General features: G+C 38.5%; 1 protein-coding gene across 1 annotated transcript in view; it reads left to right on the top strand.

Moving 5' to 3' along the window:
• The window catches only part of LOC126213416 (uncharacterized), a 156,728-nt gene that overhangs the window by 59,935 nt on the left and 72,522 nt on the right, over nucleotides 1-24,271 (top strand). The window contains exon 7 of the mRNA XM_049941463.1: nucleotides 18,400-18,573. Coding sequence (XP_049797420.1) covers nucleotides 18,400-18,573 — 174 coding nt within the window. The remainder of the gene's footprint in view (nucleotides 1-18,399; nucleotides 18,574-24,271) is intronic.

Genomic DNA, 24,271 nt, shown 5'->3' with positions numbered 1-24,271 from the left:
GGAGCAGTATGCTCTTAGGTCAAGACGAATGGTCAACACGAGTCTTCAGCATTAGCCAGTGATGTAATGTTACTGGCTGCTGTCAAATCACCTTTTTGTGGATATGTTCACAGTGTTGTTGTAATTTGGTGAAGCTAACAAATGTGATAGTGGAAAACCTGGTTGTAGTGACAGACTGATCTGTATTTTAGACCATTTGACAAAATTTCCAATATTTTCATTTCTTTTATTATCTTCCTGTAAGTCATTTACGTGATGTAGGAATTGTTACAAGTGTAATTAACATGCAAAGTACATGTAATACAAAAATGGTTCAAATGGCTCTGAGCACTATGGGACTTAACTTCTGAGGTCATCAGTCCTGTAGAACTTAGAACTACTTAAACCTAACTAACCTAAGGACATCACACACATCCTTGCCCGAGGCAGGATTCGAACCTGCAACTGTAGCGACATGTAATACAAACATAATAACAGAATATAACTTTTAAATAGCTATTTTCAATGCATTTTTGAGAGTACAACATTTGCCATGAACATGTACATAAAAGTTAAGACAATAATTTTACACACATTCAAAGTACTCATCTAAAACTTTTGCTTAAAAGGTAATTTTTAAGCTCAATCTTAAATTTTACTTCATCTGTTATTTCCCTCATGTATACTGGCAGATCGTTGTTAAGTTTTATTCTGAAATAGCTTACATTCTTTTGGGTTTGTGTTATCCTTACTCTTTCTACATGTCAATTTTTACAGTTGCGAGCATTATAATTGTGGCAGTGTTCTTGGTACATAAATGCTTCAGGTGTGCTCTTGTATATAGAATGCATTTAAATATATACAGTGATGGTATTGTGAGTATTTGTAATTGTTTGGAGAGGGGTCTACTGTGAGTTCTTGGAGAACTGTGTGCTGTAATTTGAATAGTTCTTTTCTGTAGTTTGAAGGTATTTATTAAGCATGATTTAGTTTTACCCCAGAATACTCTACCATAAGACACAGTACTCTGAAAGTAAGCAAAATACACTAATCTAGGACACTCTATGCTGCATACTCTAGATATTATCCTCAATGGGAAACATGCCAAATTGAGCCTGTGGGTTAAATACTTGATATGGGCTTTCCAGCTTAAGTTTTGATCAATGTGCATGCCAGAAACTTTGTAGATTGCACATTCTCTGTCTCTCTGTCACTCAGTTTTAACTGGAGGTCATTTCCTTGGGTTGCTTTGCCGTGCTGTATATAGTTTGTTTTACTTAAGTTAACTCTTTCATGCACAGGGGTATGAAACAAATTTCAACCCTTATTGCATGAGATTGTTATTTGTTGAACAAATTTATAAAAATTTGGTTAAAAGTTATGTAATTACATTGGAATAAAAACATTAATAGGCATTATGAGGTATTTCAAAAGAGTCTTTCGAAATCAATGGTGGTACATTGTGTGTACCACCACTCTTCAAGTTACATCGCAGTATTGGATGTAGGTTCTGTTCTTGCAGGAATAGAGAAACCTGCCACTCATAACACTTCAAGCAGCATGGTAATCTTGGAAGCAAGTCTTGTTTTTTCCTAAGCAGAGAGGTACCTGGCACATGCAACACATCCATTCGTTTCTTATCTGCCTTCCCTCGGTGCTGCAATTTGCACATCTTTATTGTGTAGTTATTTGTGGCTGGTGAGCTGAACTTTCTGTTCTCACTCTTTTGGGCAAATGAGGTTTCTTTTTGCTAATCTCTGCTGGATTGCTCAGGCACCTGCCTCCCTTCCTTGAAGCAACCAGCTCACAAGGCTTCTGGGCATTTTCCTCTGAAAGTTCTTCATCATCATTATTTCAAGCTTCAGTTCCTTGTGAAGCACAAAGGCATTCGTGGCACTTGCATCAATAAATCTCCAGAAGATACGAGGTCACCATTTCATACTCTTCCTGTCAGTTTCAAATGTTGATTTCCTTTGGTCAAATTTATTCACACAGTTCATATTTTCATTGTAATAAACTACCAGTAGAGGGCATTTCTCTGTGTGTTTACAAGGCTTTCCATTTTTCTGGTACTCCTGTTCAGCATAAAGATCAGTCTGCATACCAATGTACTGAATTACATCATCAGATATGAACAATTTGAACAAATTATAAGGAGTGGAATCCTCTAAGTCTCTCACATGCTCAGCAGGACCAGTTACTGAGGAAAATGGTGGAGGTTGTTGGTGTTTTTCTGTTTTCACCCACTGGGGAGGCTGTTTGCGTGATGTTACATCTGTTGGGAGTTGCATTTTCGTCACCTGCATTATGCACTGGTACTTGCTCTGGATCAGCAGTTGAACTCGATACAGTTACACCATAACAGTAACATGACAAGTCCATTGTTTGTGTGTATTTTCTCACATGAATCACTTTCGACTGAAGAGCCTGTTTCAGAAATAACAATTCCTGAATGTGGTGAACAGTAATCTGGGTCATCATCACTAAAATCTGCATCTTCAGCTGACAGACACTGACCTGAAGGTATTTCAACACGGAATGGAAGATAATGCCTCAAATTACATATATGAACTTCATTTACATTTCCATGCAACTTTATTGCACAAACAATGCACAAAATGTGCAACACTACTTCATATGCAAAGCAGTATCTCACTGTGTATGAACGTTGATGCATGGTGGCATATATTCACGAAATACTCATCTTCTGTAGAATATATCTAAGAACCATGAATTCTTGAGTGATTCTGCATGTATAACAATTATCTTACCTGTAATAAACAGCTGAATCAACAGTGTATCACGTAAAGGCGGAAACAACTGCTCCCCCGATCGCACTGGGCAAAAACCAGCAACACTGCGCACACCGCAGGAAACAACAATCACCACAGATGGGCTGCATGTAGCAACGCTACTTCTAACCTCTCTCTGTCATAGTGAGATCTACCAAATTACATACAGTGTGTGATTCTGAAAACATGCCTTCATACTGGACGAATCAGGACTTCACAATTAAGTAGTACATTTTTTGTAGCACCATGCATTGAAGCAAGGATGAATGCTGGTACACACATTATACCATCTACCCTGAAAGAGTTAAGTGTTAACTCATTGGCGTTAAACCACTGTTGTATATATTTCAGGAGTATGTCAGTTGTAGTGGATAGTGATTTTTTATCATTACTTCAAAAAATGGCTCTGAGCACATGGGACTTAACTTCTGAGGTCATCAGTCCCCTATAACTTAGAACTACTTAAACCTAACTAATCTAAGGACATCACACACATCCATGCCCGAGGCAGGATTCGAACCTGCGACCGTAGCGGTCGCGCGGCTCCACAGTGTAGCGCCTAGAACCGCTCGGCCACCCCAGCCGGCTATCATTACTTATTATTATACACTTGATAATCGCCATATTCTTTACAATATTTGTTGCATGTTCCCTATGTCTCTGGTCAAAGCTGACAACTCGTATTAGACATTCCTCTGTATCCATGTCTTCTTCTAAAAACATTCTGTTAAAAAATTTTTAAATGTTTTAGATCTGACCTGAATTCTGGTAGAGGTGTGCGACCATAATAAAAGTAACTATGAAAGTCACTTTAAAAATGCTGGTAAGTCGCATAAATATCACAGATCCAGATACTATTGAATCCTTTATTGTGCTTGTGACGCATTTTGGGCGTAGGCCACCATCAGTTGATCTGGTGACAAATAATAAAGACAAGTGCAAGTGATGGTGTCATACAATACAGAGTAATCAAAGAAACTGAGATGAAATTAATTGTATATATTTTGAATAACATAAATACATACTTTTTCAGATCATTTCAAGCATTGACAAGGACGTTGAATAATGTCAGTACACAGGTCAAGCAAGACATGTTATTGTGTAGAAAGAGTAGACCTAGGCAGTAGCTGACTACAGTTAGAGCCATATCGTCAATATCGCTAGAGGGCAGCACTTTTGACGACGTGTAAAATAGAAATATTAATATGAAATAATAAAAGTTCAATCAGCAAGAATGTGTACGAAGTTCGTTGTAAAATACAGTATAATAGCAGAAGACATTCCATTTACAATGTAATATAGAACCACATGATCTGATTTGATATAATTTCAGTAGAGGGCATCAACAGTTAAATTCAGTCACCGTTGATCTTTATTTTACAGTTGCCATTACCGACTTTGGCCCATATAAACAGGTACTCATCAGCATTTAATTTCTTCTTCCTTCTCATAGTCAAAACAAATGGCATGCTTGGAACAAGCATACCATAAGGCTGTTTAGCCAACAGTCCTGTGGTCTCTGCTATACTCCATGTTTTCCAAGCCAATATGTTAGCATCTGGAAGAGCTTCAAGGCCACCATAATCTGCTTGGTTGCCCCATACAACAGCCAGTGTGAGCCATGTACTACCTCCAAACATAGCTTGAACATCACAAGTGAAGTTCAGATGCAGTCCACGAAAAACATTTGGACCTCCAAACAATTGCTGTTTATTAAACTGCCCAGCCAAGTCAATATCAATCGCCTTCAAACCGCGATACACAGGTACGCTGCGCCGCCAGCGACGACGCCATGCACGTCGCAGAGGCATTGCTGTGGCACGTTAACACAAGTTTTCTTAGAAAAAATGTACTGCTGCATGCCATCTTTACATTTGGAGTAAAATTTATGAAATGCAGTTTACTAATAAATTACTTGTAATCATTAAAAATTCCATAAAACATAGTGAAAGTTACACAAAAGATGTCGCATGGGGACTCATCCACAGGTAAATCACTAAAAAAACCAAAGAACCACCTACAACTGATTGAAATCTAATCATTTATTTCTATCTTAAATCTGTGAAAACTCTTCACAGTTTACTTTGATGTTTTGACACAATGTTCCGTTTGAGTGTGTGTGTTTTTATATACTGGTACCCACTAGAGTGTCACGTATAATATATAAATATATGCCTAAGAGTAAAATGTTGCTACTAAACACGAAAGTTGTATTTGTGGTGTGTGGGCTTATGATTGGAACACTACTGGTACTACAGAATCCGAATTTGTAATTACAATAAACAAGACTCAATATTAGAGAGAGGGGTGGGAGAGGAGATGGGTAGAGGAGTGAGAGGAAATTGAGATCAAAAGTGGAAAGATGAGATGGACAGAGAGAGGGGGTAGGAGATAGGGTGAGAGGGGGACGAGATGATGGACAGAGGAAGGGGGAGGAGGTGATGGGCAGAGAGAAGAGGAACAGAAGGAGATGCAGAGAGAGTGGGGAGGAGAAGATGGAAGAGATAAGGGAAAGGAGGGGGAGGTAGACAAAGAGAGGGGAAGAAGGAAATGGGCAGAGAGAGGGAGAAGAAGGAGATTAGGATGTATATCCAATTCCCACTCATATTAGAAATGGGTGATTTCTCTCTTTTTTACTTATCCATGTAACCAAACTGGGCCACTACGGTGCATTGCTGGGAAACTAAATGCTGAGCACCATGAGCAATATCGTGCTGGAACATATCTCAGATGAGGTGAAAGAAGCCCAGGATTTTGCACTACTGGTTGACAAGTCAAAAGTTTGTTCAAAAACAGAGCAGCTAACAGTTGTTAGTTGATACCACTTAGATGAAACTGCAAAAAAACTTATGCTTATTCTTTGTTAGTCTACCTTAAAAATTATAGCAAACTAGAGTTTAATTTACTATGTTGGACATATGTATGATGGAACTGTGGTTATAAGTTGTTTTTGTGGAGTTATTCAAGCTCTTTTAAGCAGGGAAGTACCACAAGCCATCTACACTCTGTATCAACCATAAGTTGGATCTCGTTACAGAAGCAACATGAAGAGGACTTGTGTTGGCTACAGATTTTTTTCATGACACTGCAGGGACTCTTTTTTTTTGTGAGTGAGTTGGCAGCACATCAAAAGTTTATTGATGTTGTTGTTGTGGTCTTCAGTCCAGAGACTGGTTTGATGCTGCTCTCCATGCTACTCTATCCTGTGCAAGCTTCTTCATCTCCCAGTACCTACTGCAACCTACACCCTTCTGAATCTGTTTAGTGTATTCATCTCATGGTCTCCCTCTATGATTTTTACCATCCACGTTGCCCTGCAATACTAAATTGGTGATCCCTTGATGCCTCAGAATATGTCCTACCAAACAATCACTTCTTCTAGTCAAGTTGTGCCACGAATTTCTCTTCTCCCCAATTCTATTCAATACCTCCTCATTAGTTATGTGATCTACCCATCTAATCTTCAGCATTCTTCTGTAGCACCACATTTCGAAAGCTTCTATTCTCTTCTTGTCCAAACTATTTATCGTTCACGTTTCACTTCCATACATGGCTACACTCCATACAAATACTTTCAGAAACGACTTCCTGACACTTAAATCTATACTCGATGTTAACAAATTTCTCTTCTTCAGAAACACTTTCCTTGCCATTGCCAGTCTACATTTTATATCTTTTCTACTTCGACCATCATGAGTTATTTTGCTCCCCAAATAGCAAAACTCATTTACTACTTTAAGCGTCTCATTTCCTAACCTAATTCCTGCAGCACCACCCGATTTAATTCGACTACATTCCATTATCCTCATTTTGCTTTTCTTTCTGTTCATCTTATATCCTCCTTTCAAGAAACTGTCCATTCCATTCAGCTGCTCTTCCAGGTCCTTTGCTGTCTCTGACAGAATTACAATGTCATCAGTGAACCTCAAAGTTTTTATTTCTTCTCCATGGATTTTAATTCCTACTCCAAATTTTGCTTTTGTTTCCTTTACTGCTTGCTCAATATACAAATTGAATAACACCGGGGATAGGCTACAACCCTGTCTCACTCCCTTCCCAACCACTGCTTCCCTTTTATGCCTCTCAACTCTTGTAACTGCCATCTGGTTTCTGTACAAATTGTAAATAGTCTTTCGCTCCCTGTTTTACCCCTCCCACCTTCAGAATTTGAAAGAGAATATTCCAAACAACATTGTCAAAAGCTTTCTCTAAGTCTACAGATGCTAGAAACGTAGGCTTGCCTTTCCTTAATCTATTCTCTAAGATAAGTCATAGGGTCAGTATTGCCTCATGTGTTCCAACATTTCTACAGAATCCAAACTGATCTTCCCTGAGGTTGGCTTCTACCAGTTTTTCCATTCGTCTGTAAAGAATTCGTGTTAGTATTTTGCAGCCTTGGCTTATTAAATTGATAGTACGCTAATTTTCACATCTGTCAGCACCTGCTTTCTTTGGGATTGGAATTATTATATTCTTCTCGAAGTCTGAGGGTATTTCGCCTGTCTCATACATCTTGCTCACCAGATGGTAGAGTTTTGTTAGGACTGGCTCTCCCAAGGCTATCAGTAGTTCTAATGGAATGTTGTCTACTCCGGGGACCTTGGTTCGACTTACGTCTTTCAGTGCTCTGGTAAACTCTTCACGCAGTATCATATCTCCCATTTCATCTTCTTCTACCTCCTCTTCCATTTCCATAACATTATCCTCAAGAACATCACCCTCGTATAAGGCAGGCTCTCTATATACTCCTTCCACCTTTCTGCTTTCCCTTCTTTGCTTAGAACTGGGTTTCCATCTGAGCTCTTGATATCCATGCAAGTGGTTCTTTTTTCTCCAGTCTCTTTAATTTTTCTGTAGATAGTATCTATCTTACCCATAGTGATACATGCTTCTACATCCTTACATGTGTCCTCTAGCCATCCCTGCTTAGCCATTTTGCACTTCTTGTTGATCTCATTTTTGAGACGTTTGTATTCCTTTTTGCCTGCTTCATTTACTGCATTTTTGTGTTTTCTCCTTTAATCAATTAAATTCAATATATCTTCTGTTACCCAAGGATTTCTATTAGCCCTCGTCTTTTTACCTACTTGATCCTCTGCTGGTTTCATTATTTTATCTCTCGAAGCTACCCATTCTTCTTCTACTGTATTTCATTCCCCCATTCTTGTCAATTATTCCCTAATGATCTCCCTGAAACTCTCTACAACCTCTGGCTCTTTCAATTTATCCAGGTCCCATCTCCTTAAATTCCCACCTTTTTGCAGTTTCTTCAGTTTTAATCTACAGTTCATAACTAATAGATTGTGGTCAGAGTCCACATCTGCCCCTGGAAATGTCTTACAATTTAAAACCTGGTTCCTAAATCTCTATCTTACCATTATATAATCTATCTGACACCTTCCAGTATCTCCAGGCTTCTTCCATGTATACAACCTTTATTTATGATTCTTGAACCAAGTGTTAGTTACGATTAAGTTATGCTCTGTGCAAAATTCTACCAGGTGGCTTCCTCTTTCATTCCTTAACCCCATTCCATATTCACCTAGTATGTTCCCGTCTCTTCCTTTTCCTACTATCAAATTCCAGTCACCCATAACTATTAAATTTTCGTCTCCCTTCACTATCTGAATAATTTCTTTTATCTCAGCATACATTTCATCAATCTCTTAGTCATCTGCAGAGCTAGTTGGCATATGAACTTGTACTACTGTGGTAGGCATGGGCATCATATCTATCTTGACCATAATAATGCGTTCACTATGCTGTTTCTAATAGCTTACCCACACTCCTATTTTTTTTTACTCATTATTAAACCTACTTCTGCATTACCCCTATTTGATTTTGTATTTATAACCCTGTATTCACCTGACCAGAAGTCTTGTTCCTCCTGCCACCGAACTTCAATAATTCCCTTTACCGGTATATCTAACTTTAACCTATCCATTTCCCTTTTAAATTTTCTAACCTACCTGCCTGATTAAGGGATCTGACATTCCACGCTCCGATCTGTAGAACACCAGTTTTGTTTCTCGTGATAACAACGTCCTCCTGAGTAGTCCCCGCCTGGAGTTCCGAATGAGGGACCATTTCACCTGTGGAATATTTTACCCAAGAGGACGCCATCATCATTTAACCATACAATAAACTTGCATGTCCTCAGGAAAAATTACGGCTGTAGTATTCCCTTGCTTTCAGCCGTTTGCAGTACTAGCACAGCAAGACCGTTTTGGTTAGTGTTACAAGGCCAGATCAGTCAATCATCCAGACTGTTGCCCCTGAAACTACTGAAAAGGCTGCTGCCCCTCTTCAGGACCCACACGTTTTTCTGGCCTCTCAACAGATTCCCCTCCCCCCCCCCCCCCCCCCCCCCCCCTGTTGTGGTTGCACCTACGGTACGGCTATCTGTATCGCTGAGGTACGCAAGCCTCCCCACCAATGGCAAGGTCCATGACTCATTGATATATGTGTAAAAATAAAGATTGGAGAAGTGGAATTTAAAAATTTAAGTGACACCAGTTGAGCCTGTTAGTACGCTTCATTTTGGGTGTGAAGAGGATAATTGCAGTTATCACAAACATTGATGCAGAAAATTTAGAACAAGCTGCAGAAGCATCAGGATTTAGTTCAAAGTTAAACTTTCCTTTTATTTTTTGTTTATGCCTGTTCACATGTTTGCTAGAAAAGTGCAAGTTGGTATCTGATGTCCTTCAAGGCAAACATTTTGATTTCGTTGCTGCAATCAACTTTGTTGAAGGTACAAGGAATCATTTCAGTCAGATGTGTGGATCAAATTCAGGTTTCACCTATATATGGAAAGGAAGTGTAGATCTGGCAACAGAAATAAGGCGCTGATATTCCCACAGATTCCTCTTATTTCAGTAGAATTCAAAGGTTGCCAAAACATCTTGGGGAATGTGTTTGCGATTTGCCAGAAAAAGACAGCTGCACAGCCAATTGTTTTCAAATGTTTAGTATCTGTTATTGTTTTAAATACACTGCTGGAAGAAAAAATTAGTACACCTGGGAAGATGATATCAATTTTGATCTGATGACAGCATATGCCACCTGAGGGATAGTAGATATACAGAAAATGCTCTCCTTGTCATCTGCCAACAGAGAGCATAGTGGCATAGCTACTAGAGCGCCATCTGCTTCTACCCTTTAACAGGGAATGCTCACAGCCAGAAGGCTCAGTGTGATGTAAACATGTGAAGCAAGCAGGCAACCATACCACAGAGACACACTCGTGCTTCCTATAGCCAGCTGAGCAAATTTGGAAGGGGTCAAATTGTGCCCTCTGTGTGGCGTGATGGTCCTTTCATAGAATTGCCACACGTTTGACATGCTGCATCAATTGTGCAATGATGCTTGTATCAGTGGTCACATGAACATCCTCACACCCATAGACAAAGTTCTGGACATCCACACAGCACAGATGTCTACCAGGATTGTCATGGCAGATCGTATAGCTACTACAACACAGATGAGAGGGCTTGTGAGTCCAGACATGTCAACATGAACTGCTGCAAGCCGGTTACTAGCAATGGGACATGGGCGTGCACTCCCCTAGCCCATCTTACACTCACACCAGTAGTGATGTGCGAGGCTTGACTGGTGTTGTCAGAGGATCACTTGATAAATGGAATGGCGCGCCGTAGTCTTCAGCGATGAAAGCAGATTCTAACTGCACAGAAGTGATAGTTGTTTGCCCATACGCCAGAGACCTGGTGAGTGCTGTCACACAGAGTCAATTCATCCAAGACACACTGATCCCACCTCAGGCCTTATGGTCTGGGGTGCAATAAGCTACAACTCTCGTTCAACTTTGGTATTTCTGAAGGAGATGCTAACCAGTGCCTGGTATGTGCAGTATGTTGTTAGCATTATTTTACCTTCCTTGCATCAAGAAGGTGATTTGTTCCAACAGGATAATGCTCCCCCGCAAACTGTCTGTGAAACTCAATGTGCTCTGCAAGACATGCAGCAACTTCCCTGGCCAGCAAAATCTCTGGACTTGTCTCCAGTTGTGAAATATGATGGAACGAGAAGTGATTTGTGTGACACATCAACCAACAACTCTTGCAGAACTGCATGAAAAGGTCAAGCAGGTGTGAAATAACGTATCCCAGGACAGTGTTTGCCATCTGTATGATTGACTGGATCCCAGAGTCAGCATCTGCTGCCCATGGAGGCTACACCATGTACTAATAAGAGAGACTCGGCCAGGGTCGTTACCTGGTATCTCACTACTGCTTGTGCTAATGATTCATAAATGTAATCATTTCATGTATGCTATATACACTGTTGCAGCTATAAATCTTTAGTGGATTTGAAACCTTTAAAAGGGTGCACAACTTTTTTATTTTTATTTATTTTTGGCAGTGAACTTGAGACACATTTTATTTCAAACCCTGGAATAATTCAAAGAGTTACTCGACTAAACCCAAATAGTGAAACTTTAAAGAATAAACAAATGTTACTATCACTGACACAAAATTGTTCATGCAATAGGCATACTGAATCATTGGAGGCAGAAATTAGGGTATTAAAACAATTTATCATATGACATGATCAAGAAGAGTGAGTACTGACAGTTTACTTGCATTGCTCAAGTTGTCAGAACAGTATAAGCTTCTGTTATATGACTTGTGCAAATTAAGTCAAGCAGCAGTGCCTATGCCAGCTTCCTGCAATGAGTGAAAGAACATTGCAAAAAGTTATTTAAGGAATTCAATGTCTGATGAATGTTTATGTTATAAGTATTTGTCTGTTCTTATAAGAGAAAAGACTGTGATAAAACCACTGACTTGAAAAGAGTACTTGATGATTTTGCCATCAGTCACAACAACAAAAGATTTAATCTATTTTAAAAGTAAGTAAATGCCTGTTTGTTATTTTGCATTTCACAGTTTTTCGCTTTCTGCTCAGTGGTATCAATTTTGCTGTTTTCCAGGTGAACTTAAAATAAGTGTACTCTTAGAAATGCATATTTTGCAGCATAATTTGTTTTTGTTGCATGCTACTCATGTTGGTATGTTATCTTTCAAGATTTTGTTCTTAATAGTGTACATGTGGACCAGAAAAGATAGCTTATGTATATAGGTGTAATTTAGTTTCCAATACAAGAATGGGCATTTTTTCAATTTTTTGCAGTTACTAGGGAGTGCATATAATGGAAAATATAGTTAATGGATATATGGTATAAATAAAAATCTACTCATGGCAGCAGAACACACACATAAAAGAAGGTTATAATTAGGCACACTTTCGAAGCCAGTGGCTCCTTCTTCCGGCAACAGGGTTGAATGAGAAGGAAGAGGAGCAAAGGAAAAGGACTGGAGAGGTCTGGGGAAAGCAACTGATTTTGGAAAAGTCACCCAGAACCGTGAGTCAGGGGAGACTTATCAGACGGGATGGGCTTCTCATCCCGTCCATTAAGTCTCCCCTGACCTACGGTTCTGGGTGACTTTTCCTAGATCTCTCCAGTCCTTTTCCTTCACGCTTCTTCCTTCCCCTTCAATCCTTCGGCCTGTAGGAGGAGCCACTGGCTCCGAAAGCTTGCCTAATTGTTAGGCTACCTTCTTTTAAGTGTATTTTTTGCCACCACTTGGTGAGTAAATTGTTATCAGTCCCATTACTTTATGTTATCAAAAATTGATTGCTTTCAAGTTTATGTATACAGATATACTGGAGTTTCCGATACATGAATGAAAATGTTTCAGTATTTCACTATCAATAGGGAATGCATGTATCAAAAATATAGATGTGTATGCAGGTGTGTTGTGGATTCAGATACAGAATTTGTTTCTTGTTCATTATTTTTTATTGTTTATGTTGTCCTCTTCAAAAGTCCCCGTAACTGTACTGCTCTCCTGATGGTTTATTTGGAATGGAAAGAAAAATGAGACTGTAGATTTAGGGGAGGGTGGCATAGGAACTATGCTAATGAGGTAGCAAAAGAGTCCCTTGTATTTATGACCACAGCAATAAATGGAAATTGGAAATGTTGTAGAAATGATACGTTAATCAATTATTTTATTGTCTCTTGAATCACAATTATTGTTATTATGAAATCAATTATTTATGATTATTATTATTAAGTTACTTGTGTGATTTAATTGTCGCACATAATTTTTTAAAGATATTCTCCTCCAAGGTGTAATGGTTTTTGAGTCTGTTACTGTATACTCAAAATACCAACAAACTATATTTATATAATTACAATGCATTTCGATGGTTACTCCATAATCTTGAGGTGATATGTGCTCAAATTACATTGATTTACATTCTGTTTGTTAGCAACATGAGAAACCATTGTGATGTTTTGAATCTTCTTCCAAATTTGTCAGCATTGAAAAGGTTATACATATTTTTACTAAAACTTCACCTGCTGCTGCTACTGTACATGTAAATCAACACTGTTCACTTTTTCTTGAGAAAAATGCAAGTGGGCATGACAATCCACATGATGTCCTAGACTAAAAAAAGAAAAGAGACATAAGTTTAGTCAACATTACAAACCAAATTTGGAACTTTATGATGAATTTATTGTCATAATTGTGTAAGGCCAATAAATTAATATTTTTTCCATCATATTTATCCATGCGAACTTGAGTTTAGGCCCACCCACTTTATAATCTGGCCCACCCATAAGTAACACATGCTAGAGCTGCCAATGGATTTATTAAACAAACGGAATGAATGAATGAATGAAAGAAATCACCTAAAACTTCATATTACTCCGAACAATAGAATGTTTCACTGAGATAGAAGGTACTTGATTAAACGACATGTTTTTACTCTGAAGATTTGAATCAATTAGTGTGCCATCTCAGTCTTTGTTGTCAGATATATTGGAAGATATAACCTGCTGAAGTGGATTTAATATATGCTACTAGTAAAATATACAGGGTCTAATAGTTTTAATTTGAAATTAATTAGCAGTCATTACACCTACATATAGCGAATGTAAGACAGAGATTTAGGAACCAGGTTTTAAATTGTAAGACATTTCCAGAGGCAGATGTGGATTCTGACCACAATCGATTGGTTATGAACTGCAGATTGAAACTGAAGAAACTGCAAAAAGGTGGTAATTTAAGGAGATGGGACCTGGATAAACTGAAAGAACCAGAGGTTGTAGAGAGTTTCAGGGAGAGCATAAGGGAACAATTGACAGGAATGGGGGAAAGAAATACAGTAGAAGAAGAATGGGTAGCTCTGAGGGATGAAGTAGTGAAGGCAGCAGAGGATCAAGTAGGTAAAAAGACGAGGGCTAATAGAAATCCTTGGGTAACAGAAGAAATATTGAATTTAATTGATGAAAGGAAAAAATATAAAAATACAGTAAATGAAGCAGGCAAAAGGGAATACAAACGTCTCAAAAATGAGATCGACAGAAAGTGCAAAATGGCTAAGCAGGGATGGCTAGAGGACAAATGTAAGGATGTAGAGGCTTGTCTCACTAGGGGTAAGATAGATACTGCCTACAGGAAAATTAAAGAGACCTTTGGAGAGAAGAGAACCACTTGTATGAATATCAAGAGCTCAGATGGCAACCCAGTTCTAAGCAAAGAAGGGAAGGCAGAAAGGTGGAAGGAGTATATAGAGGGTTTATACAAGGGCGATGTACTTGAGGACAGTATTATGGAAATGGAAGAGGATGTAGATGAAGATGAAATGGGAGATAAGATACTGCGTGAAGAGTTTGACAGAGCACTGAAAGACCTGAGTCAAAACAAGGCCCCGGGAGTAGACAACATTCCATTAGAACTACTGATGGCCTTGGTAGAGCCAGTCATGACAAAACTCTACAATCTGGTGAGCAAGATGTATGAGACAGGCGAAATACCCACAGACTTCAAGAAGAATATAATAATTCCAATCCCAAAGAAAGCAGGTGTTGACAGATGTGAAAATTACCGAACTATCAGTTTAATAAGTCACAGCTGCAAAATACTAACGCGAATTCTTTACAGACGAATGGAAAAACTGGTAGAAGCGGACCTCGGGGAAGATCAGTTTGGATTCCGTAGAAATGTTGGAACACGTGAGGCAATACTAACCTTACGACTTATCTTAGAAGAAAGATTAAGAAAAGGCAAACCTACGTTTCTACCATTTGTAGACTTAGTGAAAGCTTTTGACAACGTTAACTGGAATACTCTCTTTCAAATTCTGAAGGTGGCAGGGGTAAAATACAGGGAGCGAAAGGGTATTTACAATTTGTACAGAAACCAGATGGCAGTTATAAGAGTCGAGGGGCATGAAAGGGAAGCAGTGGTTGGGAAAGGAGTGAGACAGGGTTGTAGCCTCTCCCCGATGTTATTCAATCTGTATATTGAGCAAGCAGTAAAGGAAACAAAAGAAAAATTCGAAGTAGGTATTAAAATTCATGGAGAAGAAGTAAAAACTTTGAGGTTCGCCGATGACATTGTAATTCTGTCAGAGACAGCAAAGGACTTGGAAGAGCAGTTGAACGGAATGGACAGTGTCTTGAAAGGAGGATATAAGATGAACATCAACAAAAGCAAAACGAGGATAATGGAATGTAGTCAAATTAAATTGGGTGATGCTGAGGGGATTAGATTAGGAAATGAGACACTTAAAGTAGTAAAGGAGTTTTGCTATTTAGGGAGTAAAATAACTGATGATGGTCGAAGTAGAGAGGATATAAACTGTAGACTGGCAATGGCAAGGAAATTGTTTCTGAAGAAGAGAAATTTGTTAACATCGAGTATAGATTTAAGTGTCAGGAAGTCGTTTCTGAAAGTATTTGTATGGAGTGTAGCCATGTATGGAAGTGAAACATGGACGATAACCAGTTTGGACAAGAAGAGAATAGAAGCTTTCGAAATGTGGTGCTACAGAAGAATGCTGAAGATAAGGTGGGTAGATCACGTAACTAATGAGGAGGTATTGAATAGGATTGGGGAGAAGAGAAGTTTGTGGCACAACTTGACTAGAAGAGGGGATCGGTTGGTAGGACACGTTTTGAGGCATCAAGGGATCACAAATTTAGCATTGGAGGGCAGCGTGGAGGGTAAAAATCGTAGAGTGAGACCAAGAGATGAATACACTAAGCAGATTCAGAAGGATGTAGGTTGCAGTAGGTACTGGGAGATGAAGAAGCTTGCACAGGATAGAGTCCACAACAACATCAACATAGCGAATGTCACTAAATGCAAACCAGGTATGGAATTTGATTGCAATAATTACACATCTGTTGTTTGAAACTGATAAACAATATTTTATTCAAAATAATCTCCATTGCTATTTATACATTTCTCCCACCTCATGGCTATGAATTCCATGCCAAAAAACAGTTCTTCTTTTGAAGCAAACCAGTCAGTGATCCATTTTCGTACATTTTCATACTAATTGAAGCATTGTTCAGCGCGAGCATGACCCAGTGATGCAAATAGGACAGAGCCAAGACCGGAGATTAAGCCACATGCTGTAGTATTTCCCAACTGAATGCCTTGATAATTTCCTTGACCGATTGTGCTGCTGTGATGGGGCATTATCATGGAGCAATATGACTTTGTGTTGTTTTTTCAAGATTCCAGCCATTTTTCACGTAATGCTCGATTTAATTCGATCATTTGCTGTTGGTAGTGATCATTGTTAGTCGTTTCACCATGTTTTAGCAACTCATAATAGATCACACCCTTCTGATCCCACCAAACACAGAGCAGTGTCTTCTTTCCAAAGCGATTTGGTCTTGCAGTGGATGTTAATGGTATGCCTGGATTCGGCCATGATCTACAATTCTTAAGATTCTCAAAATATATCCATTTTTCATGATCTGTCACTGTTCGATGGAGAAACAACTTTCTTTTGTATCTGGTGTGCAGCATTTCACAAATGGTCTTTTGTGTTGCTTGCTGTCTTTCATTCAGTTCATGCGGAACCCATTTTCCCAGTTTCTGCACCTTTCCCATAGATTTCAACCAAAGACAAACTGCTTTTTGCATCACACTCAATTGTTCTACGAGTTCCTGTTGAGTTTGAGTATCATCTTCATCCAATAAGGCCTGCAATTCATTGTCTTCAAACTTTTTCAGTGGTTTCTCGTGCTCGTCGTTTCTCTCATCAAAATCACCACTTTTTAATTTTCTGAGCCACTTGAAACGCTATGTTTTCCAAAGAGCATGTTCACTGAAAGCTTCAACAAGCATTCAATGCAATTCTGCAGCAGTTTTCTTCAAATGGTAACAGAAAACCAACACTGTCCGCAAATCATAGTTTGTAGACACAAAACTCGACATGTTTGCAGGTTGGAAACAGATACCGATGTATGGAACCTGGGTTACTGTGTGTTGACATTTGTCATCAACCACCACAGGAAGCAGATGGCACTGCATACATGGTCTCCCAGGCCCTACACTGACGACCAGCACCATCTATAGGAAAATTCCGGTTTCATACTTCTATACCTGGTAGATCAGTAGAACTCACTGAGAATACCTTTCAGGAACCAAAATATTGCACAGTTAAATAAAGTCACGAAAATATGCTAATCATTATTTCATGAATTCATTGAGACTATTTGTCAAGTGAAAATGAATTATGAATATCTTAAGTATGAAAAGGAAATGGATCTAAAGTGGAAGAGATAACAAAGCCTGTATATACTGTTTGAAGAAACAGTGCTGTCTGAAACCCCGAAGGCTGTCTGTCTGAAGTTCCCTCGCTCTCTATTCATCTGGAGGACATGGAGACTGATCAAAATGGTGCAGAATCTCCACGTCTCTAAGAACCGATTCATTACCACCTATACTTGTCTGTGCAATTATTGGCCTCCAGCTAGTTTTCTGTGCTCATCCAGCATTTGCTATCAGTGCCTTATGGTTTCTTATACGAAACTGTGTGGAGGAACATAACGTTGAGCTCTGATCTTGCTACGTGTTTACAATGTCAACAAGAAATTAACTGCTGACCTTACTTTTTGGAAAATTGTAAGCAACACAGAGTTCTCTACCTGTTCTGGTAGTGTTACCACATCTTACAGGCATATTAATGCTTAACAACTGCATTTGTGTTTCCATATTGATTTCTTAAAGCTGGTAGATTCGCCACCAGATAGTTCATAAATGGTTCTAGTGTCCAATACAGAGCTTTTGGCAAACAACAGCATTGAAATAGATGAGTAATTTGCTGGTAACACATGTATCAGTTTTATATTCTGGGGCCTAGACTCAAACTTCATATAGACAACTATTAAAAGCTAGGTATATTAAGAAAAGTCTCTCATTTTATTTACTCTCATATAAAGTATGTTGTGGAGAACAGATCAAAAATTTGAAAACAATCACAGCAGTCATAATTATAATTCTAGGAACAAAAATAACTATCTGCAGTGAACACTATTCTTGCATGGAAAGTATCAAAGTGTGCACTCATGAAATTTTTTAACACCTCTCCTGCCTATTTTATAAATTTAACCTGTTGTAAATGATATGATGATGGACATAAATCAATAAATGACAATCAATAAATGACAGTGAACCATGTCTGTGTTACAAATAAACAGCTTACAAACATTTCTCAAGCTCTCATTTGAGAAACAAACCTAACTATTGAAAGGCATATCAGAGTATTATTTTCAAACTTTACTTTATTTCAGGAAAAATAAAAAGGCCCCATCATTTGCCACTGGACTGGAAGAGCCTGACAAACCTACCAACAGCACTGCATTCATTCTTCTTGGAATGCATCCTGACCTGGGTAAACCGATGGAGCAGCTTGGCTTGCAGTTGGAGCCGTATGATGATGAATCAACTACACAATTTCTACAGAAGTAAGAATATTTAATAGTTGCATTGCTATGTTTGGAATCATAAATAAAAAAGAAGTATTTACATTCTGGTGGTTCACATCTTCAAAAGTGAACTACACACAGAATCTCAGTATGTTTGTAATTTCTTATAGCATTTCTTCATAATGTAATATCATTTGAGGGGCCACTGAAAGAGAAACATTTAAGATAGTACTTTTGTGTCCCTAAACTATCCAGCTGAGTTCATGTGAAATCAGATATCTTGAACTATCATTGTTTGATTCAGTTCAAATGATGTCCTTCAAAAATAAGACTAAGGTGTTCTTCATTATGGTGTATCAGTGTGGACTAGTTTCTCTCTTGAGCCATGACTTCCTGTTATGAAATGATGTTGAAACTTCACCAGTAGTCCTTTCCCCAATAACAGATTCCTATCATGCACACAGCGTTCTGAAAAACTTGCTAGGCCACATGACCCCACGACTATTCTTCCTTACTATATAGCCTCTACCCACATTAATGAATTGTTGAGATATTCTATGTTTTGTACCCATCTGGCACCAGTAACAGACCAAAATCTTACAAATCATACATAATCAAGGAGAGTTTGAACTGTTCTTTCAACTGACCTGCAAGTTTTGTCCAGAATTTTATGTTGGTAATGATCACAACGTAGATATGAGCAAAAAACTGGCCACAGACAAATTGTCTATGCCAGTAACGGACAGTATCCTTTTGCTGAACACATCTTGGTACCTAATAACTGGGACCTGAATGATTCTGTTTGTATTTTGTGGTCATCTTATTGGGAATATTACTGTAAGGAATTATCTAATGTTGGAAATTAAAAATTCTAAAGCAGGCAACATAAAAATTGCCACTTACAATGATTCTCTTGTTAGTTATACAACATCAGGTTATTACTCCTCTCAAGCAGCTTAACACATGTTCTGCTAGTGTTCGCTAGACAGGTGGAGCTTGCAGCTTATGTGTTGTCACATCTAAAATAACAATAATAATAATAATACTTTATTCGACATTGAATTTTTCATTGCACATGTATAAAAACAGGTTACAATTCTTGATACATAGCACAATAATACATTCGTCTGAATACATCATTGATTAACAAAATGATTAAATAACAAATAAAATGGTGCTTAACTCTATTTACATATCTTGTGAAGCACTTCTTATTCTGGATGTAAGTATGCTATTCTTCTGATGTGTAAAATGGATTTTGTAATAGGAATTTCTTTAGCTGAAATTTAAGCTTCATTGTGGGTAGGGGCAGTGCATTGGCTAACTTTAAACCTGCATATTGTGGACCCTTTTCATAGAGTGCTGTTCTGTGGCTGTGGATGTAAAATTTTTCTTTATTTCTGGTATTGGACTGATACAAATGGGAACAAATGTTAGGTTGCAGTCTTTTAACAAGTAATATGGTTTTCAGATGTACATGTTTACTACAGCTAGTACACAAGTTTTTGGAAACAAGCCATAGCATGATTCCTTATATCTTGCTCCACAGATAATTCTTATAACCCTTTTTTGAAGTGGCAATAGCATATTTAGATTTTCTCCCCAATTTTCTATTCCACAGTTCAGTTGAGAGGAGAATAGAGCATGGTATGCAATCTTTAGGACAACAGGGTCTTTGCAGAACTTGCTAATTATATTAATTGCAAATATATTCTTAGACAACTTACATGCTAGAGTGTCAACATGTGTGTCCCATTTTAGATTGATTTGAATTGTTAAATCAAGGAATTTTACACCAAACCCTGTTTTTATTAATTCATTGCCAGTGTATAGTTTAATTTCATCATTAAGACTACTGTTGGTAAACTCCATGAGACACGTTGTATTACTGCTTACATTTAAGTGTCTCTCATTACAGTATTGTACAATTTTGTATGTCACGTTATTACAGTGGGTCTCTAGTTCATTAAATGATCCCTTTTTTACACATAGTGGATGTATCACCTGCATAAAGAACTATTTAGGAACTCTGAGTGTAGTATATTATGTCATTTATATAAATCAAAAGCAGAAGAGGACCCAGTACTGAGCCCTGGGGCACTCCATATTGTATATTAGTGATTTTGGATTTGTGAACACCACTTTCAGTTTTAAGCAGTACAAACTGTTTTCAGTTACTCATGTAAGGTTTTATTAGATCATGAGTAGTGCCTCTGATGCCATGTTCCATAGCTTTTCTAATAGGATTGTGGCGTTCACACAATAAAAAGCTTTCTCAAGGTCATGGCATATACCAGCAATATGTTGCATGTTCTCGATGCCAGTTATTATCTCTTCAATTAACTGAGCAGCTGCTGTGCTTGTTGATTTGCATTTTAAGAAACCATTTTGATTTTCAAACAATAGGTTGTTCATCTGGAGAAAGTTTATAATTCTGCTGTATATGACTTCTTTAACTGTTTTGGAAAAGACTGGATGTATTGAGATGGGTCTGTAGTTTTGAATTGTGAGTTTGTCTCCTTTCTTAAGATTGGTGTCACCTGTGCTATTTTTGGTCTGTCTGGGAAGGTGCCTGATTCTATTATATTATTTACTGCTACAGTCAGAAGTACAGAAACATTTTGTCTACACATTTTAATGCACTAATACTGAGGCCATCATGCCCTGCAGAACTGGAAGATTTTAGGGAGCTAATGATGTTAAATATTTCTTTGCAATTTGCGGGGGCTAGATATATAGTATGCTCAGATGGATTGCCTTTAAAACGATACTGCAGGTTATTATGTTTGTCACTAATAGCTTCCACTACTGAAGAAAAATATTCATTGAATATGTTAGCAATTTCAAGTTGATCTTTTACTACCATCCCATTGTGATCAATAATAAAGTCCATACAGCATTTGTTTCTGCCTCTTCTAAAACTGTTTTTCACTCCCCAGACACCGGTAGTAACACTGTGTGAAGCCTGAAGGTTGTTTACAATGTAGTTGCTCATGGTCTGTATTAATAAATCATTATAGTATTCTTGATAAGTTTTGGAGGCCTCCTTCAGCTTAAGATTTTGTGTATTATTCAACATTGCACTATGGAATAATTTTAATTTTTCCCTTGCTTCAGTGACATCATTATTTATCCAGGTACTTTTGTTTATATTTTTAGTTTGTTTAACTTTTGTAGCTACAACTGGGCATGTGGCATCAAAACAATAGTAGAAGTCAGCAGCAAAGCTATCACAGGGAAAGCTATCATTCTCAACCCGTGGTATGTGTGCTAACTTGCAGTTCAGTCTATTGATGTCATCATTATACACAATTCCTTTGCTCACATATAGTTTCTTTTTAGTGACAAAGGGCATCTCATTTGCCCCTAATTGAAGCTGTACTGCATGGTGATCAGAGATGGCTAGTTTTAGAACAGATGTATTGTAGGAAAGATGGATCATGTTTGTCATTATATTATCCAGATAAGGCACAGAATTCAAGAATCGTTTGAGTTACCACCTAGACCTGGCACATGACTATGCTTTTTTCTCTACAGTAATATGATACCGTCTTCAAGATGTACCTAGAAAGTACATATAGGACTATACTCAAAAGGGTTTAGTTCTCATGAAGCTGCTTAATACACACAGTGGCTTATTATTTCACTGCAAATGACCTGACACACACTTATTTGATTATGAGTCTTCCACAATTTTCTGAATTTTTTGCTGTTTATGAGTGTATTTCATCGATGTCTATTGTATTTTTGTATTCATTATTTTCTCTTCCAGTCACAGTGAAGTTTCCTGTGTTAAGTTAACATGTTTCTTCCAACATAGTACGAGGTGTGGCTAGAAAAAAACCGGACTAGTACTGGTGAAACAATAAAACGAATGCAATAAGGCTGAAAGTCGCGTGGCCTGTCACTTGACTCTCGCTCCGCCTACTGCTCGAGTTTCATCTGCCTCCTGCACTCAGTCTGCCTGTGGCGTCTGTTTTAAGTAGTTGACGTTTTGTCTGTGCGTCGGAAAATGTTGAGTGTACAGAAAGAACAGCGTGTTAACATCAAATTTTGTTTCAAACTAGGAAAATCTGCAAGTGAAACGTTTGTAATGTTACAACAAGTGTACGGCGATGATTGTTTATCGCGAACACAAGTGTTTGAGTGGTTTAAATGATTTAAAGATGGCCGCGAAGACACCAGTGATGACACTCGCACTGGCAGACCATTGTCAGCAAAAACTGATGCAAACATTGAAAAAATCGGTAAACTTGTTCGACAAGATCGCCGTTTAACAATCAGAGAAGTGTCTGAGTTAACAGGAGTTGACAAGGAAAGTGTTAGGCAGATTCTTCATGAAAGTTTCAACATGAACAAAGTGTGTTCAAAAATGGTTCCAAAGTGTCTCACAATTGAACAGAAGGAACGCCGAAGAATGATTTGTTCTGACATCCTGGAAAACATTGAAAGTGATCCCACCTTCTTACAAAATGTTATTACTTGCGATGAATCGTGGTTTTTTACTTACGATCCCGAAACTAAACACCATACGATGCATTGGAAAACTCCTGGTTGTAAGGTAACAGGGAATAATATGGAACTCTTTCAAGTAATTTAAAATTTAAAGCACGGCAGCAGAGATAATATGCTGGGCAAAATAGACCGGAAAATACTTGTTTGTGTTTTGATGGACGTTGTAGTTCCGTTGGATAGTGTTTTGGTTTTCTTTTAATTGCAACGAATTATATAAGTGTGGTGATAATTTGTAAAATTATATAATGTATTTAGATTTAAGTATTTAAATATTATAAAATATTGTAAACGAATTGTGGCCATGTTTAGCAATTATTTTGACTACTGTGGTGTCATGTGACCCGACTCAGGACTGCGGATGTGAGCGGGAAAATCGGGGTCTTTTGTCGTTGGCCGTTGTGGTGGTGAGTTGGGAGTGGAAAAGTGCCGCGAGTGCAAGCATGGACGCCAGGGTATGCGAAGGAACAAAGTGAAAGTGTGTAGGTGTGAGACAAACAGTGTACGAATTGCACCGATTATTATTTGTGAACTTAAAAATGCATGGCCACAACGTTAAAGTGTTTCTTTATAAATAAGTTACAATCTGAACGTGTATAGTTCAATTCACTGCTCTTCAAAAGCCAGCAAATATCAGGCTCAATAATAGGGGCGCAAATGCAACCATTTACTACCAACCCCCTTTACAGATGAGCCACGTGAAAAATAGGTAGTAAACGAGCCCGAGTACAGTTGCAATTGGGGGCTCGTCTGGGATAGGACTTTTCTTCCATATTCCATAGTATTTTGGAATCGAATGTCCGTCTGATGTTAGGCTTTTGAACAGTCAGTGTGGGGGCTCTGAGCTAAATTGGTGCATTAGGAGTACCGGAATGTTTGTGCTGGACAAGATACGCGCTGCCCCGTGGTTACGCCGATATAAGGCCACCACGATTGTGAAGCAGTCAGTTACACAGTCTAATGAGTCGACCACGTGTTGCCACGGTTAAAACCGCCGTGCTTGCCGTATCCACGTGTTGCCGCGGGTAAAACAGTCGTCCGTGCCGCGATACGTGCTGCCGCGAGAAGAAACCGTCGTCCGTGCCACGTCCATGTGTTGCTACGGGTAAAGCAGTCGAAACTGTATCTGCTTGCTGCCGTCGATCAACGCCGTCGTCCGTGCCACCGACCAACACTACTACATGCTGCCAGGGGCCTACGCAACGTGTTCTCGCTCCTGATTGAG

The sequence above is a fragment of the Schistocerca nitens genome, chromosome 1 (assembly GCF_023898315.1).
Source record: "Schistocerca nitens isolate TAMUIC-IGC-003100 chromosome 1, iqSchNite1.1, whole genome shotgun sequence".
Classification (NCBI taxonomy): domain Eukaryota; kingdom Metazoa; phylum Arthropoda; class Insecta; order Orthoptera; family Acrididae; genus Schistocerca; species Schistocerca nitens.
Note: the sequence above shows the minus strand (reverse complement) of the source record. Positions and strands in the feature narration are given on the sequence as shown.